General features: G+C 35.1%; 1 protein-coding gene across 6 annotated transcripts; it reads left to right on the forward strand.

The window, feature by feature from the left end:
• The first annotated feature begins 2,188 nt into the window (after positions 1–2,188).
• Positions 2,189–11,304, forward strand: LOC107798527 (putative LRR receptor-like serine/threonine-protein kinase At5g63710). 6 transcript variants are annotated; one of them, XM_075227865.1, is made up of 12 exons: positions 2,189–2,410; positions 3,837–3,998; positions 4,593–4,725; positions 4,853–4,924; positions 5,806–5,949; positions 6,120–6,191; positions 6,351–6,416; positions 7,395–7,465; positions 7,555–7,692; positions 8,651–8,992; positions 9,704–10,098; positions 10,755–11,304. In XM_075227865.1, the coding sequence occupies exons 2-12, from the start codon at positions 3,899–3,901 to the stop codon at positions 11,064–11,066; spliced, it is 1,845 nt and encodes a 614-aa protein (XP_075083966.1). In that variant the 5' UTR covers positions 2,189–2,410; positions 3,837–3,898; the 3' UTR covers positions 11,067–11,304. The 6 variants fall into 6 exon arrangements, with proteins under 6 accessions (XP_075083966.1, XP_075083965.1, XP_075083963.1 ...); XM_075227864.1 differs by having other exon boundaries at positions 2,275–2,410; positions 7,552–7,692; XM_075227862.1 differs by having other exon boundaries at positions 2,330–2,653; positions 7,552–7,692.
• The last annotated feature ends 3,419 nt before the right edge of the window (positions 11,305–14,723 follow it).

Here is a 14,723-nt window from a genome sequence, read left to right on the forward strand (position 1 = left end):
CATTATCTATCTGCTTCACTTTGAAAAGGTCTGACTTCCTGGTCTCGACCTTGATGGCCCCGGCGTGTGCTTTCACGAAGGCACCTGCGAGCATAGCAAATGAGTCAATAAAATTAGGGGATAAGTTGTGATACCATATCATAGCTCCTTTTGACAAGGTCTCTCCGAACTTTTTCAGCACGACGGACTCGATCTCATCATCTTTCAAGTCGTTCCCCTTGATGGTACGCGTGTAGGAGGTTACATATTTATTTGGGTTAGTTGCTCCATTGTACTTAGGAATTTCAGGCATGCGAAACTTCTTTGGGATCGGCTTCGGAGCTGCGCTCGGAGGGAAAGGTTTTTTAACAAACTTCTAGGAATCCAGGCCCTTCAATATCGTTGGTGCTCCTGGGATTTGGTCGACCCTAGAATTGTAGGTTTCTAATTTTTTGTCATTAGCATCGATTTTCTTTGCTCCCAATTCCACCCGTTTTATCAGTTCCTCAAGCATCTTTATGATCTCGGGGTTGGTACCGGGCTCAGCTTCACTCGGCCTTTCTACGATTGGTTCATTTATGCGAGCGTTTCTCTGGGATGGTTCGGGCTCGACTCTGCTAGGGGCGCGACTCTGGTTCTGCAGCTGGGCTATCGCTGCTTGTTGAGCCTGCAACATTTCGAAGATTACTCGCAAGTTGATCCCATCACCTTCACTGTCGTGTGTATTTTGGGCTACCGATCGGACTCCCCCCGGGATGTTGTCCACCACGAGGTGCCATATGTGAGTTAGCATCGTTCGGGTCAGCGGCTGGAACTCCGTTGGGGTCGACAGGGAGCACCTCGTTACTGGGTACCACATTGTTGTTCTCGCCATGGTGTCCAGCCTCAGCATCCACGTTCATAGGGGCAGATTGGGAGTTCGACATTTTAAGCTTTGATCTGAAATTAAAGACTTCAATGAACAAGTGAAAAATAGGGTGTGTTATGGAAATTTGTATCAAATTACCACTATTATCCTTAACCCCACGGTGGACGCCAAACTGTTTACCCTAAAAACGGATAACAATTAAATTTGTTTGTGGTTTTAAGGATACGTGGATTAATTCGATACAAACGATAAGTTGCGTTAGATTAAACAGATAAAGGAGGTAATAAATTATCAAACCACTTGAGGAGGGTGATTCCGGACTTAACAACTGCCTTAATGAAATATCCGCCCTCGATCCCGGACTCACAATGACCAAGCACCGATGAACAAGAATAAGAACTTTGAATAAGAGAGAAAATAATAGTATATTGTCTTGATATGCATGTTACAATGTCTAATAAATAATCAGACCCTCTTTATATAGTAGGGGAGTCCTACCCTAGGTACAATTCCATAAAAAGGTAAAAATCTTTCGTTTAATTAATTACCGTATTTTCGCTGGTACGTGTCGAGATCCACGCCGTGATACCCGACTGGTTACGGATATCACAGCCTTCTGTTAATCGTGTTTGGTTGCCTCACATCGCTCTCTGAAGTCTTTTGGGATTCGGATAGATCCCGGGGTCATGGCCCCGATATTCCCGAGGGCGGGCGTTGTACCTCGGAACCTGGCTCGATGAGACCCTCGCCTTGATTCCGATTTCTTATCATCACGTCTCTTGCTCGATTTACCTTATTGGAAACCGGAGTGTCCCATGGGCCCGATTTCACCCGTATACAAATACCTACATAAATTATAGGGATATTATTACTTTTAGCACGCTCCAGAAACTTTTACATTTTGTAGTCGAAAAAGTTATAAAATTTGTATAATTTTTGTATATAACATATAGAATGTATATATATATATATATATATATATATATATATATATATATATATATATAAAATATAAATTTTATACATTATTTCGGTTATTATTTTTACAGCGGATATACAATATCATTTTTCCTAAATTAGTATTATCAATATTCAATATTTTTGTGGAATACAATATAAAAATAAGAATACATGCATCCCCACATAAGCGAGAGTAATTAAAGATAAAAAAGTAATTTATCCCCATATAACAATTCATACATTATCATTCAACATAAAACATTTCATATGGTATTAATCAACCCATAAACAATCTTCATAACTTCAAATTCATCAACTTAAATATTCTACCTCAAAGGGTCCCGGTAGGATAAATAGAATTTTTCTTTAATCAGATGTCTCGGTTGCAGAGAAAAGAAAATATCGGAACCGGTGACATGATCATTATCCAATAAAAAAAGATATTGTGCTTCCTTGAAACAACAGGGGAATGTGATCATGCTATAAAGAAGCTTCTTATTGCCCTCTAAGCATCTGAATATTAAAGTTGATAAAGCAGAGAGAAGAATGTGGTTTTTCCTGTATTAGTAGTGGGCTTCTCATTCACCACCAACTCATCTCCAAGTAAGCTCTTTTTAGCTCCACTCACATTCATTGACCCTTCTCTCAGAAAAAAATGTTCTATTCTTGCTTTTCTTGAAAATGCTTTGTGGGTGGGTCCCCCCTACACTAAACCCCCTCCCTCAATTGCCCATTTGAATTGAATCTCTGCTATTCATGATGTCAATTACTATCTGCTACTACTACTACTCTTCCTTGTATTTCTTCATCATTCTTTTCAGCCTTCTAAATCCATGGCTTTTCCAGGTCAGTTGTCTATATTTTTTATTATTATTATTTGCATGTATACATGTCCTTTTATTATTTTCTTGATCTTTAGTGTATACTGAACTGGGGTTTGGCATGGCAGCTATAGTTCATTTTGTCTTGGCCTTTAAATGCAGCAGAAATGGTGTTTACGTCTCTTCTCTAGGCGGAGCCACTATTCAAATATAAAGAAGTAAACATATTCAAATATAAAGAAGTATATATATATATATATATGTATGGGAAAAGATTGACCATTTACAGAGTGTAATTTTCAACGAAAGGGGTCAAAATGGAAAAAGGCATAGAAGACGGCTTAGCCCCACGAGCTGATATCTTCCAATACTATTAGTTTCTTTCATAGAAGTATGCCTTTGTATGATTGCTGAAATCTTCTTGTCTAGGAACACTAGCCTTTCAGCAATAGTAATTAATTTTGGCTCTTCTATTCTTGCACAAATTGAGCATTAACTAAATTGGTGACACAAAAAAAAGAGGTTACTTTTAGAATCAATGGGTATCCTCATTATGCTGCAGCTACAATGCCTATTTCTTTGACATCATTACATGGAAGAAGTTTTACATGTCACCTATTCTCTAATACAAATTGCAAGTCATGTTGATGTTTGTTTGCTATTTTTTGTCAGGTGTTTGTCCTGATTTTCTTACCATATTTAGTTTTCCTATGTCTTGAAGGAAAGGACAACATATTTAATATAATTGAATTTTTCTTTTTTTTTTTTTTGAAGAAAATTATAAATCTCTCATATTTTACTAGTCCCTCTTCATGGAGGAAAAAGTTTGGACTTCTATAAATTGAGGATCATTTCTTCTTATTCAGTAGCATCCACAATGTAGCCATATGGGTTTGAGAGTTTTGTTTAGGGGGAGAACTTTTCGGCACAAGTGTTAGTGTGTCACTTGTGTTTGCTCTTCGTGAGGTTGTTCTCTCGATATTTTGTACTCTCTTTTATATAGTGGATTGCTCATCTCCGCCCGTGGATATAGGTCAAATTGACCGAACCACGTTAAATGTTTGTGTCTCTTTTGTTATATTTCTCTTTTTTTGTCGGAGACATCTGATTATTTCGATCCTAACAATTCTTGTGCGCATTTCCTCCATGGACGTGATATGGAAAAAGTTCATAAATCTCCTCATTGTTGGATATTTTGTTTTGTGTAGAATATCATAAACAAGGAAAACAATCAGTTGGAAGCTCTCCCATAGTTGATAGAGAAAATTCAATGTCCACGGCCTTTTCTTTCCGGCATTTTCACTTGAACTTGTTGATGCTCCTACTTTTCTGCAGCAATGGTCTCTCCGCAAATGATGATGATGTTGAAGGTATGGGTTATAGGTTTTGGTTATTGAATCTGTGAAAGAATTTCATGAATGGAATTTATTATTTTGGGAAGAGACCTATCAATTCACTTTGTTGAATATTGTGGTTGCTGGTCCCGATTCTTGTCATTCATAAAATCCATGCTGCTTTCATCAGGAAAAAAGAGAGTATAGTTTCCATTTAAGTAAGTGTATGTTCTCCTTAAACTATTTTAGCTAAATCAGAAAACGTTAGATAGACTATTGAATATCAGCTGCAAACTCATGTTAAATGGGCCTCAAAATATACATATCAACATTCAGTTTGTACTGACTTCATCCCCAATGTTCTGGTACAATTGAAATGATTTTAAAGTGATGGTTGCTTATATGGGCATCATAGCTCGAATTGTAATTTAATTCAAGAACTACTATATGCAGTACATAGCACCCGAAAGGAAATTAAAAACGAATAAGAAACAAAAATATTAATAAGTTGAGCTTCAATGGAGAAGTGAGGATTCATATAGCCGCCCCTAATCTGTTTGGGACTGAGGCGCAGTAGTTGTTGTTTTTATTGAATCGCTTCTGTTATTAATATTTTTGTCATCATTTCAGGTCATGCTTTGATTGATTTGCTGAGGGCTCTGAATGATTCCAACAATAGAATCACAGATTGGAACATTCATTTAGTGTCTCCCTGTTTCAGTTGGTCTCATGTTACATGCAGAAATGGAAATGTCATATCCTTGTAAGTAAATGAATATTGCAGGAACTTACATTTTATTTCCTTAGTACAATCCGAAAATCATGACACAAATCGCGTATTGATCTAGACAGTTTTGTATATTCACTTTTTAAATATTTTTATCATACAGGAGCCTAGCTTCTAACGGATTCTCAGGAACTCTGTCACCGTCGATAACCAAATTGAAATTTTTGGTTAGCTTGTAAGTTTGCTGCATTTTGTATTAAAATTACTAAGTTTTGCATCCATCTCTTATTTCCTTATCCTGCATATCTTTCACCTGCTTGAGACTATGCTACTTTGATTAGTCTTAAGTTTCTTTTGGTATATTCCTTTTGTATAAAGAATCTTCTACGAGAATCATCAAGATGTATCAGAGGCAATTGTATATGAATTTGTTATTGGAGATTTTTGAATTCTCAATGTATACAAATTGTATAGCCCAACCCAGGAAAAGTAATCAGGTACATGTCACGTAACTAGATTATTTAGTATTTCAAGGATGGAAGTCATCACCCTTGTGGGAATTTTGAACAGCACATTTAGCAGTAGTTCAGAACTTGCTTTGTTTTATTTTTCCCTCCTTTAGTTCATCAGGAGAAAGTGGTATCAAATTTTGGACATATTAGCCACATTAGGGGACAGTGGTGGATCTAAGTGGAGTCAAGAGGGTTCCTTTGTCGGGAAATTACACTATCCAAATAGTGTAAAAATGATTTGTTTTGGTTATATGTAAGCAGATGAATCTCCTTGACATGAAGAAAAGTAAGTATCATAGTAAAGGGGGTTCAAAAGCTGCTTTAGATAATAGGATTAAATCCCAACAGTGACATCCTAGAATTTTCTTGAATCCCCTTGTATAAATTTCTGGCTCCGCCACAGTTAGGGAAATAACGAATTCAAGTCCATGACAAGTTTTGAACAGGCAATGAAGCATGATGATCACTAAGCCAAAATATGAAGTGTTAACTATCTTTAACTTGCTGCTTGGAAAATTATTTAGTCAATTTTGACACTGATCTTCAGTATCTTGACAGGTCAAGGAAAGTCGTGAAGCGTCTAAAATGCTTTTGGTCTATGCAGGGATTTACAGGATAATGATCTATCTGGTGTCTTACCTGATTACCTTAGCAGCGTGTCAAGTCTACAAAACTTGAATTTGGCAAACAATAGGTTTTATGGCTCTATTCCAGCAGCTTGGGGTCAGCTCCACAATCTTAAGCATTTGTAAGTGCTTGTTTTTCTTTGTTTCTCTCCTTTTTTCCTAAAGTACCAGTCCACTTCTCTAAGTAAGACCTCAACACTTCTCTCGTTAAACGGTTTGGAATTCACACATCTTCAGTATAGAGCATTCTTGCAACAAAGTCTTGCTGTGATATCCTTTTGTCCTGCATCAGGGTCATGAGAGGAAATCATGTAACTGGAACTGTGCCAAATTCACTTGTAAATATCACAGGCTTGAAGGAACTGTAAGAACTATGTTAATCTTTTAGCTGTACCACGCTCTTCTTTTGAAATTTTTGGTTAGAGGGAGGCACAGTAGTAGTAGTAGTTATTGTTGTTTGATGTTTTCATTTATTTATGGAACTTTCTCCTGCTGTGCTGCTTACCTGTTTTATCTCTCACAGGGACCTGTCCTCCAATGATCTGACCGGAGGTATCCCACCGCAGTTGTTTTCAATACCAACATACAAGTAATGTCATCATTTTATTCTGTTTCTTTCTACTTGTTAAGCCTTGAAATAGTTGTTCTGCTTGCGATGTTGAGCTCTAATCCTCCCTTGCACACAGATATATATTGTCTTTACACAATCTTATTTGGATACCTTTAGCTCCATTGGAAGTAAACTTCCTTCCTTTTATCATGAATAACTAAGGTAACCGCATTATGTTTTTACCATAAAAAACCAAAATGATAAGTGTGATAAAAAATACTCAAAATTGTTCCCCTTTTAAATAATATCTTACGGAATCTTCTACATATTGCTTTAATATTCTCACTGGTCAGAACTCTTGCTTTTCGTTCTAACGACCATGATGAGATGTTCAAAAGGAGCTATGTTCTGCTTAACGTACTTGAAACACACAAGACTATTATCGAACTTATTGTTGCAATGCACAACGACGCTGGAGCGGACAAAGTCATGTTAATGCATTTTGTAGTTAGCTGTACAATTTGTCATGTTAGCTGCACTGGCAAAAAGAAGAAAAGAAAAAAACCAATATCATTTAAGTAATCAAGTTACTAATCCATTCTTCCTCTTTGCTCACTTTCCCCAATCAAAAGGGTAAAAAAGAGGAAAACAACTACTCTGGTTACTTTAGTAGTTCTTAAATGTTTAGTTAATAATTTATGCTCACTCATGTGAAGCAATACCAGATGCAGTAATGCACCTCTAGACTCTAGCGTCGAAATCAGCATGGTATTCTGTTGATCCTTTCTTCCTTTCCCTCTTGATTATTAAGCTACTCTTCTAAATTTAATAGTACGACCTAGATGTATTCTGGATGCGTTGCAGGTCTTACTATGGTTGGAAATTAAATTATATAAAATTGGGAAAGGAGAGAAATGTGACAGTACACCCTAGACTGCATCATTCAAGTTGGAGCTGTTAAATATTGACTTTGGCTGCTTAAACTTTATTGCTTAACATCATTCATCATCATATCAGTTTTTCAGGAACTCATCTTGCTTGTGGCAATGGCATTCAGCAGCCCTGTATTTCTACTTCCTCCGTCCCAGGTTAATAGTCTTGTCACAAGTGCATCCTCAAGTTCTAGCCAACAAATGATATTCTAGAAATAGTTGTTAAATTATAATTGTTTCAGCAGTTTCCACCAGAAGACCAAAACTCGAGGTTGCTATTACTGGTGCAAGCTGTGGTGCATTCCTTCTTCTCTTAGTTGGGGCTATCATCACATACCGATGCAATCATAGGCATAAACATGATCAATTTTTTGATGTGGAAGGTATGTTTTACTCCCTTTTCCTTCAACAGAAAGAGTAGCTTTTCCTTTTGAGTGCAGCTTCAGATTTCAATAAAGGATCTTTACACAAATAGCCGGCTGGATTCAGTGCTTTCTTTTCCTAGCCGGTATACATAGATTATACACCGATTATACACAATTATACATATATTGTGCATGGATTAGACATATGTTATACATCTGCTGGCTATTTTTACTTTAAGTGGTTTGGTGGTCGGCTATTTGAGTTAATTCTTTTTTCAACAATGTCTCAACTAGAAATTGATAAAGATATCTAGATTAGGTTTAACTGTCATGTATTTTTGTACATGCCCTGAAAGATACTAGCACCTTATTTTTTCTTCAGTTCCCAATAAATCTGGATTTTTCTTGTGAATTATTTGCCTTTTTTTTTAAGTATTAGCTAACACTACAAGACCATCATAAAAGTTCTATTATTCGAGCAGTGTTTGCAGTTAATAGTTACGCTCAAAGTTCAAGCTGACTTTATTTGGAAAAGATAAAGTTACTTTAGAAAAGATAACATATATTTGCATTCACACTAAAAAATAATTCTTACTGTATCTTATATCTTTCTATTTGCTGTCGACATAAACAAGTGAAGCATTATCTAGCCAGATATAACAAATGATAACTACAGTACTCGTTAGGCAAATCACTCCTAGCTGCAAATGTGCATAAAGCCAATGATAGTAAAACACTCTTTGTAATATTTACATTAATTCCTTGCATTGTTACCTATAAACTAAACCTCTCCCATTTAATGCAACTCATCTGAAAAAAGTATTAACATGACACATAAAGCAAAAAGCATATGGTTCTGTTGTAGTTGAACAAATTCCCTTAATTGATTCCAATCCATATCTTAGTTCTCTTTGATTTTGTCAAAGCACCTTTAGACAGTAACTGCAACTAACGTCCACCTGTTATGACATTTTAGGTGAAGTTGAGCGCAACATTTCCTTAGGCCAACTCAGAAGGTTCTCATGGCGCGAGATACAGATTGCAACCGACAATTTCAGTGAAAGCAACATTATCGGACATGGAGGATTTGGTAAGGTGTACAAGGGCTATCTTTTAGATAGCACAAAAGTGGCCGTGAAAAGACTCACGGATTACCACAATCCTGGTGGAGAAGCTGCATTTTTGAGGGAAGTGCAGTTGATAAGTGTTGCAGTTCATCGGAACCTTCTACATTTGATTGGGTTCTGTACAACCTCTTCTGAGCGAATTCTTGTTTATCCATTTATGCAGAATCTTAGTCTTGCATATCGTTTAAGAGGTATGCCCTTATTACTCAAATTTTCTTGTTGTTATTGATACTGTTCAGTATTTTCTTAGTTAGAAAGTTGTCATTTTAGAATATGAAAACTGATTAGCAAGTGATGAAAAAGTGGATCTATGATGAAAAATATGAATGCTTTGTGTCCCTTTTCCATATTTTCTGAATGAATGTAGCTTGCTTTATCGGTCCATCTTCGAACCTCTGCTTTGGCCATTGCTCAGTTGCTTCATAAGTAGACAAAATCTACATAGTAATCAAGTCTCATATAATACAGGAATATATCCAGGTCGCGTAATACCCTGAAATGCTACATCCAACAGATTCTAGTTTTGAAACTATGGGATAACTTGTCAAAAAGTAATTTGAAAGGAAGACATAAAATTTGGCGTATAGATATCTTTCTTCTCGTAAATTTCAATTTGGATTTTGAAAGATACATCATGATTATCGATATTTGCCCCATTAGGTTCCTAATCAAACAGATTCCATTGCGGAGGAATCACACTTTGATTTTAACTCAAGGTCACCAAGGTGCTGGCACTTTCAAAGAACCTAAAAGTGTGTAGTTGTTTTTCAAATGGTTATTTGTAGGCAATTGTGACAAGAATACAAAGTATAGCTGCTTGCATGATTTTCGTGAACACTAGGATATTGCCTCGGATTCTAAAAGTGTGGACTTTTTTTCTTCTTTTTCACTTTTTTTTTCAGATTTAAAACCGGGAGAAAAAGCCCTGGATTGGCCAACGAGGAGACGCATAGCTTTTGGAGCAGCCCATGGTCTAGAGTACCTACATGAGCATTGTGATCCTAAGATTATTCATCGAGATCTAAAGGCAGCAAACATCCTCCTAGATGATAACTTTGAACCTGTTCTTGGAGATTTTGGACTAGCAAAATTAGTTGATACAAAGCTGACTCATATTACTACTCAAGTTCGTGGAACAATGGGCCACATTGCCCCAGAATACTTGTCTACTGGAAAATCATCTGAGAAAACAGATGTGTTTGGATATGGTATTACCCTTTTAGAACTTGTAACGGGGCAACGTGCAATTGACTTTTCACGCCTTGAAGAAGAGGAAGATGTCTTACTACTGGATCATGTAAGTCCTACTTCCCCTTTTCTGAGAATTAATACCAAATATTTTGACTTAAATTCTTTTGCTATAAGTTGCATATGTGAATTTGGTATACCCATGGGTCTCTTCTTTTAGGTGCTGACCAGGTTAGGGCGGTGTACTGTGGTCGTCGTCGTCATCATCATCTTCTTCTTCTTTGCTGAATCAATAAAAGAAACACATAGGAAAAACAGGAATATAGTATAAAAAATATAGAGAGAAGAGACAAATTTTACAGGTAATGTCGTAGAGAGAAGGTTATGCAATATAAATTCCAACTACAAATGATCTTTCATTAGATATATAGGCTCTATTTTCCAGCAGAATAGTATTAAAGATTAAAATGTAATACATATTTAAATAGTCTGGTTGAAATGGAGTGTTACAGGAATAGTATGCGATAAGAGGATGCCTACTAAAGTGAAAGGCAAGTTATTGTAAGACGCATTGTTATACGGAAGTCAGTGTTGGACCTCTAAAGTTGAACATATCCACAAGATATGTGTTGCAGAATTATGGGTGTCAAAATGGATTAAAAGAAAAATAGACGATAAAAAAAAGATCACATCCGACAAAATATGCAAGTAGCTTTGACACTAGAGAATGTCCAACATCCTGCTGTTTTATTTGGATTGAAACAGATCAAGAAATTACTAAGAGAAAAAAGGCTTGGTGACATTGTGGAAGGAAACATGAAAATCTATGATCCCAAAGAAGTTGAGACAATCCTTCAAGTTGCATTGCTTTGCACCCAAAGTTCACCCGAGGAGCGTCCTAAAATGGCACAAGTGATCACTATGCTTCAGGGTGTGGGTTTAGCCGAAAGATGGGCAGAGTGGGAACAGCTTGAGGAAGTCAGAAATCAACAATTCTCCCTCATGTCGCGCCAATTTATGTGGGCTGAAGACTCAACACATGATCAAGAAGCTATACAATTGTCTCAAGCAAGATAGAAAACATAGCTGTATAACTTTTCCAATTATGTGTCATCTAAGAGTAGTTTTATCATATGCTCATACTAAGTCGAATTCCTTTTTATACGAGGTATATATATAGATCTATTGAGCACTTTTTGATGATATAATACATTGTAAAGTGTCCAAGAAAATTTGTATCGAAATACCTGCATTACCTCTACCTGAAAGGAAAACGAAGGTTGGAATGTCAACAAAGTGTCTATTATTGAATTCACCCGACTCTGACTCGTTTTACTAGTTCCAGCTATATCTAGTAAATTTATCTTTTATTAATGAGGCAAGTAAATTTTTGAAAAATCTGCACTTTGAAATTCTGAATAATCTGAGAAATGTCTATGTTTGTACTGTGCCAGTAACTTTCCAATTCCATGCCTAATTCAAATTTAACGAGTTTTCAGTTCCAGTTGACCAATTAAAAGGATAAAAGGAGTTCGTAAGTCAAATCAGTATTTCATACTCACAAGAGGGTATCTTCAAGCCCTTTTTTTTTTAAAGGATTAACCTAAATAGTCGTCCATCTAATCTCTCTAACTAAAAAAAAATAGCCGGCAGATGTATAATATATGTATAAGTGTACATAATCTATGTATACCGGCTAATAAAAGTAAATATTGAATTTGATCGACTATTTGTGTAACAATCCCTTTTCTTTTTGACCGATTTGTTCGTAGAGTTTTTTTACTTTTTTTTCAAGAAAAAAAACTTTTCCATTAGCAAGTGTGTTATTTTGTACAATTTGGGGGGCCTTGCTCATGTTAAAAAAGCTGAAATAACATGCTTGAGGCCACATGATCTTTCATTACACTGTCAAATTTTAACATTGATGTAATATTTTCAATCACAACTTGAATTCTTTGTCCAATCAAATACTGTCATGTAAGATGAAAAGGTGAGTGTGTTATTTATTTCAAAACATTCAAACTTATTTCAGAGCCATCTATATATATCTTTCATCTTATGTTATGTTATAAATATTGCTATATTCTTCATAAATTTCTTTTTCCATTTTTTTCTCAAACTGTAGTCAACCATGTATCTCATCTTTCTACATTTTCTGAGATATTTAGAACTTACTATTTCAGCATAAAGTGTTTACACTTTTGTTTATGGAGAGAAAGTGGTAATAAAGCTGGTATCCCAAAGGAAAATCTTTTACGCAACTTTTAGACAACTGAAACTGGACGCTTTTGAAAAAATAAGTGAAATCATTTTATTAATATATCTATAATATAATTAATATAACAATTTCCATCATAGTAAAATATGCATTATATTACCGCGAACAGTTTATGGGTTCTGAATTTGTCATTGAACTCATAACTCGTTTTAGTTACTGGGTTCACAATTAAATATTTACACATATTTTATGAATATATATTTTAATACAAATACAAGGTCTGAGCAAAAGTTACTAGGTTCGTCCGAACCCGCATTTACTTCTCTAGTTCCGCCTCCAGCAACATTACCAAAAGTAATAGCAACGCACAACAGTTTTACTTATAGCCCGTTTGGCCAAGCTGAAAAAATCAGTTTATTTTGAAAAATATTTTTTTTCAAAAGTGCTTTTGGTGAGAAGCAATTTATATTTGGCTAATTAATTTAAAAAGTACTTCTAAACAGCAATTTGGCCAAGTTTTTAAAAAGTGATTCTCAAAAATACTTATAGAAAGAAATTACTTTTTCTGTTTTTTCAAAACTACTTATATTTTTCCTCAAAAGCATTTTTTTTCTCCTAAAAACTTGACCAAACACTTCAAATATGGAAAAATAAAAAGCACTTATTTGAAAAAAAATACTTTTAAACTAGGAAAAACTTGGCCAAACAACCTATTAATTTGACAGTTTTATACTTCTAAAAAGACCAACATAAAATTGGATAGATTATAGACATTGACATTAAGAAAGAAACTAAGTAGGCGTTTGGACATAAAAAAAAGATGAAATTTGGAAAAAATAGTTTCTGAAATTAAATTAAAAAAAGCTATTTAAAAATTAAAATTATATTTGAACATACATTTTACTTAAAAAAAAATAAAAACATTATTTACTTTTTTTCTTAAATATTGTTTATTGAAAAAGAGGCAAAAATTACTTCTAAACAAATGAAACTCATTTTCAAAAATTCAATCAAATATATAACCAAACATATTTTGAAGATAGGTTTCGAAAAAAAAAAAAGAATTATATGGACAAACGGTTTCCAAGTAAAATGAACAATATAAATTCATTCAGACTTGCATAAGCAAAAGGTAAAATTACGGTTTGAATACCAATAAATCATTTCTTAGTCTAAATCTTATTTGCTCTTCGTCCAAACAAACTTGTGAAAAACTAAACCCTTCATTTTCACTTTCCAGAGGTGCTAAACAAAGAAATAGAGATGAAGTTTGTTTATGAATTGAGGAGGAATCAAAAAACGAGTACAGTACTCGAAGCCATGACAAAGAAAGTCGTCACTAAACTAAGAAACAAGTTTCTTAAACATACAACAATAAGATAGAACCTAAGATTCTAAGACATTAAGACATGATCCGATGTTTCCATTTCACCCCAGACCAAAAACTCGAGCACCAGGGAGAAAATGAAAACACTGGCCAAGCCATATCATATCACTACTTACATACTAAAACCCTAATAATCTTTAGGGAACGGAGTGAGGAGAAACAGAAGAACCAGTTAGTTTGCCGATAGCCACTGGATTTGTCAAGCTAGTTGAACCATTCCTTGGCGGAGAGAAAACAACTGGAAGATATTCATTCGTGTCGCAGATAAATTTCGATGTTGAGAAATGCTTCACCAATTCTTCTTTCCCCTGAAATTAACATCAACAAAACCATTACAGAAATTGTATTGCTATTTCTTGCTTAAAATGCTCAATGTGAATTTCACTAATTTATCATTGTCTTTGTCAAAATCTGGAACTCCTCTTGCAAGTTTGACTTCAATTGCTCATAGCTCTAATCTCTCATTAATCTCAAACGGGCCCCACTAGCCTCCACGACCACACTTGTAGGAACTCACTGGTTTTGTTGATGTTATTATAATCTCAAACGGCGGAAGGAAATAGATAATAGCGCTCATTTTATTATAGTATAGAACTCAATTTAACCAGAAACTAAGTTTTCCAAATTATTTGGTGGTTAAGGTCTAATTCCTACAAAATAGATGAAAATATTTTCAAGTTACAACAAATATGATAATATAGTGGTGTTTTGGACACTTGATCATCTTAACAAGTCAAATTTACAATTTATTTACAAACAAATATAAAGAAACACTGCTAAAAGACTAGCACAGGAGAGAACTAGAAAACAGCTCAAGTATCCATAGAATTACCAAACATTATATGCAGTTCTCATTTAACAGTTTGTGTTAAAAGAAAGCAAGAAATGTAAGATCTCATTTTTACCTGAATCCGAGCCCAAGTAACTTCACAGATTTTTTTCGAGGCAAAAAATCCCATGGGAGTCTTAATACCATCCCACTTGAAGTTCTTGAGTACTTCCCTAATTTCAGAGGCAGCACACCTTGTTGTGAAATTGACAAAAGCATAGCCCAAATTGTTCTCGGTCCTGCATTATTATTAACATAAAAACAAAGAATAGAGACCAAAAGAGTGAGAGATCATAAACA

The sequence above is a fragment of the Nicotiana tabacum genome, chromosome 13 (assembly GCF_000715075.1).
Source record: "Nicotiana tabacum cultivar K326 chromosome 13, ASM71507v2, whole genome shotgun sequence".
NCBI classification, from domain to species: domain Eukaryota; kingdom Viridiplantae; phylum Streptophyta; class Magnoliopsida; order Solanales; family Solanaceae; genus Nicotiana; species Nicotiana tabacum.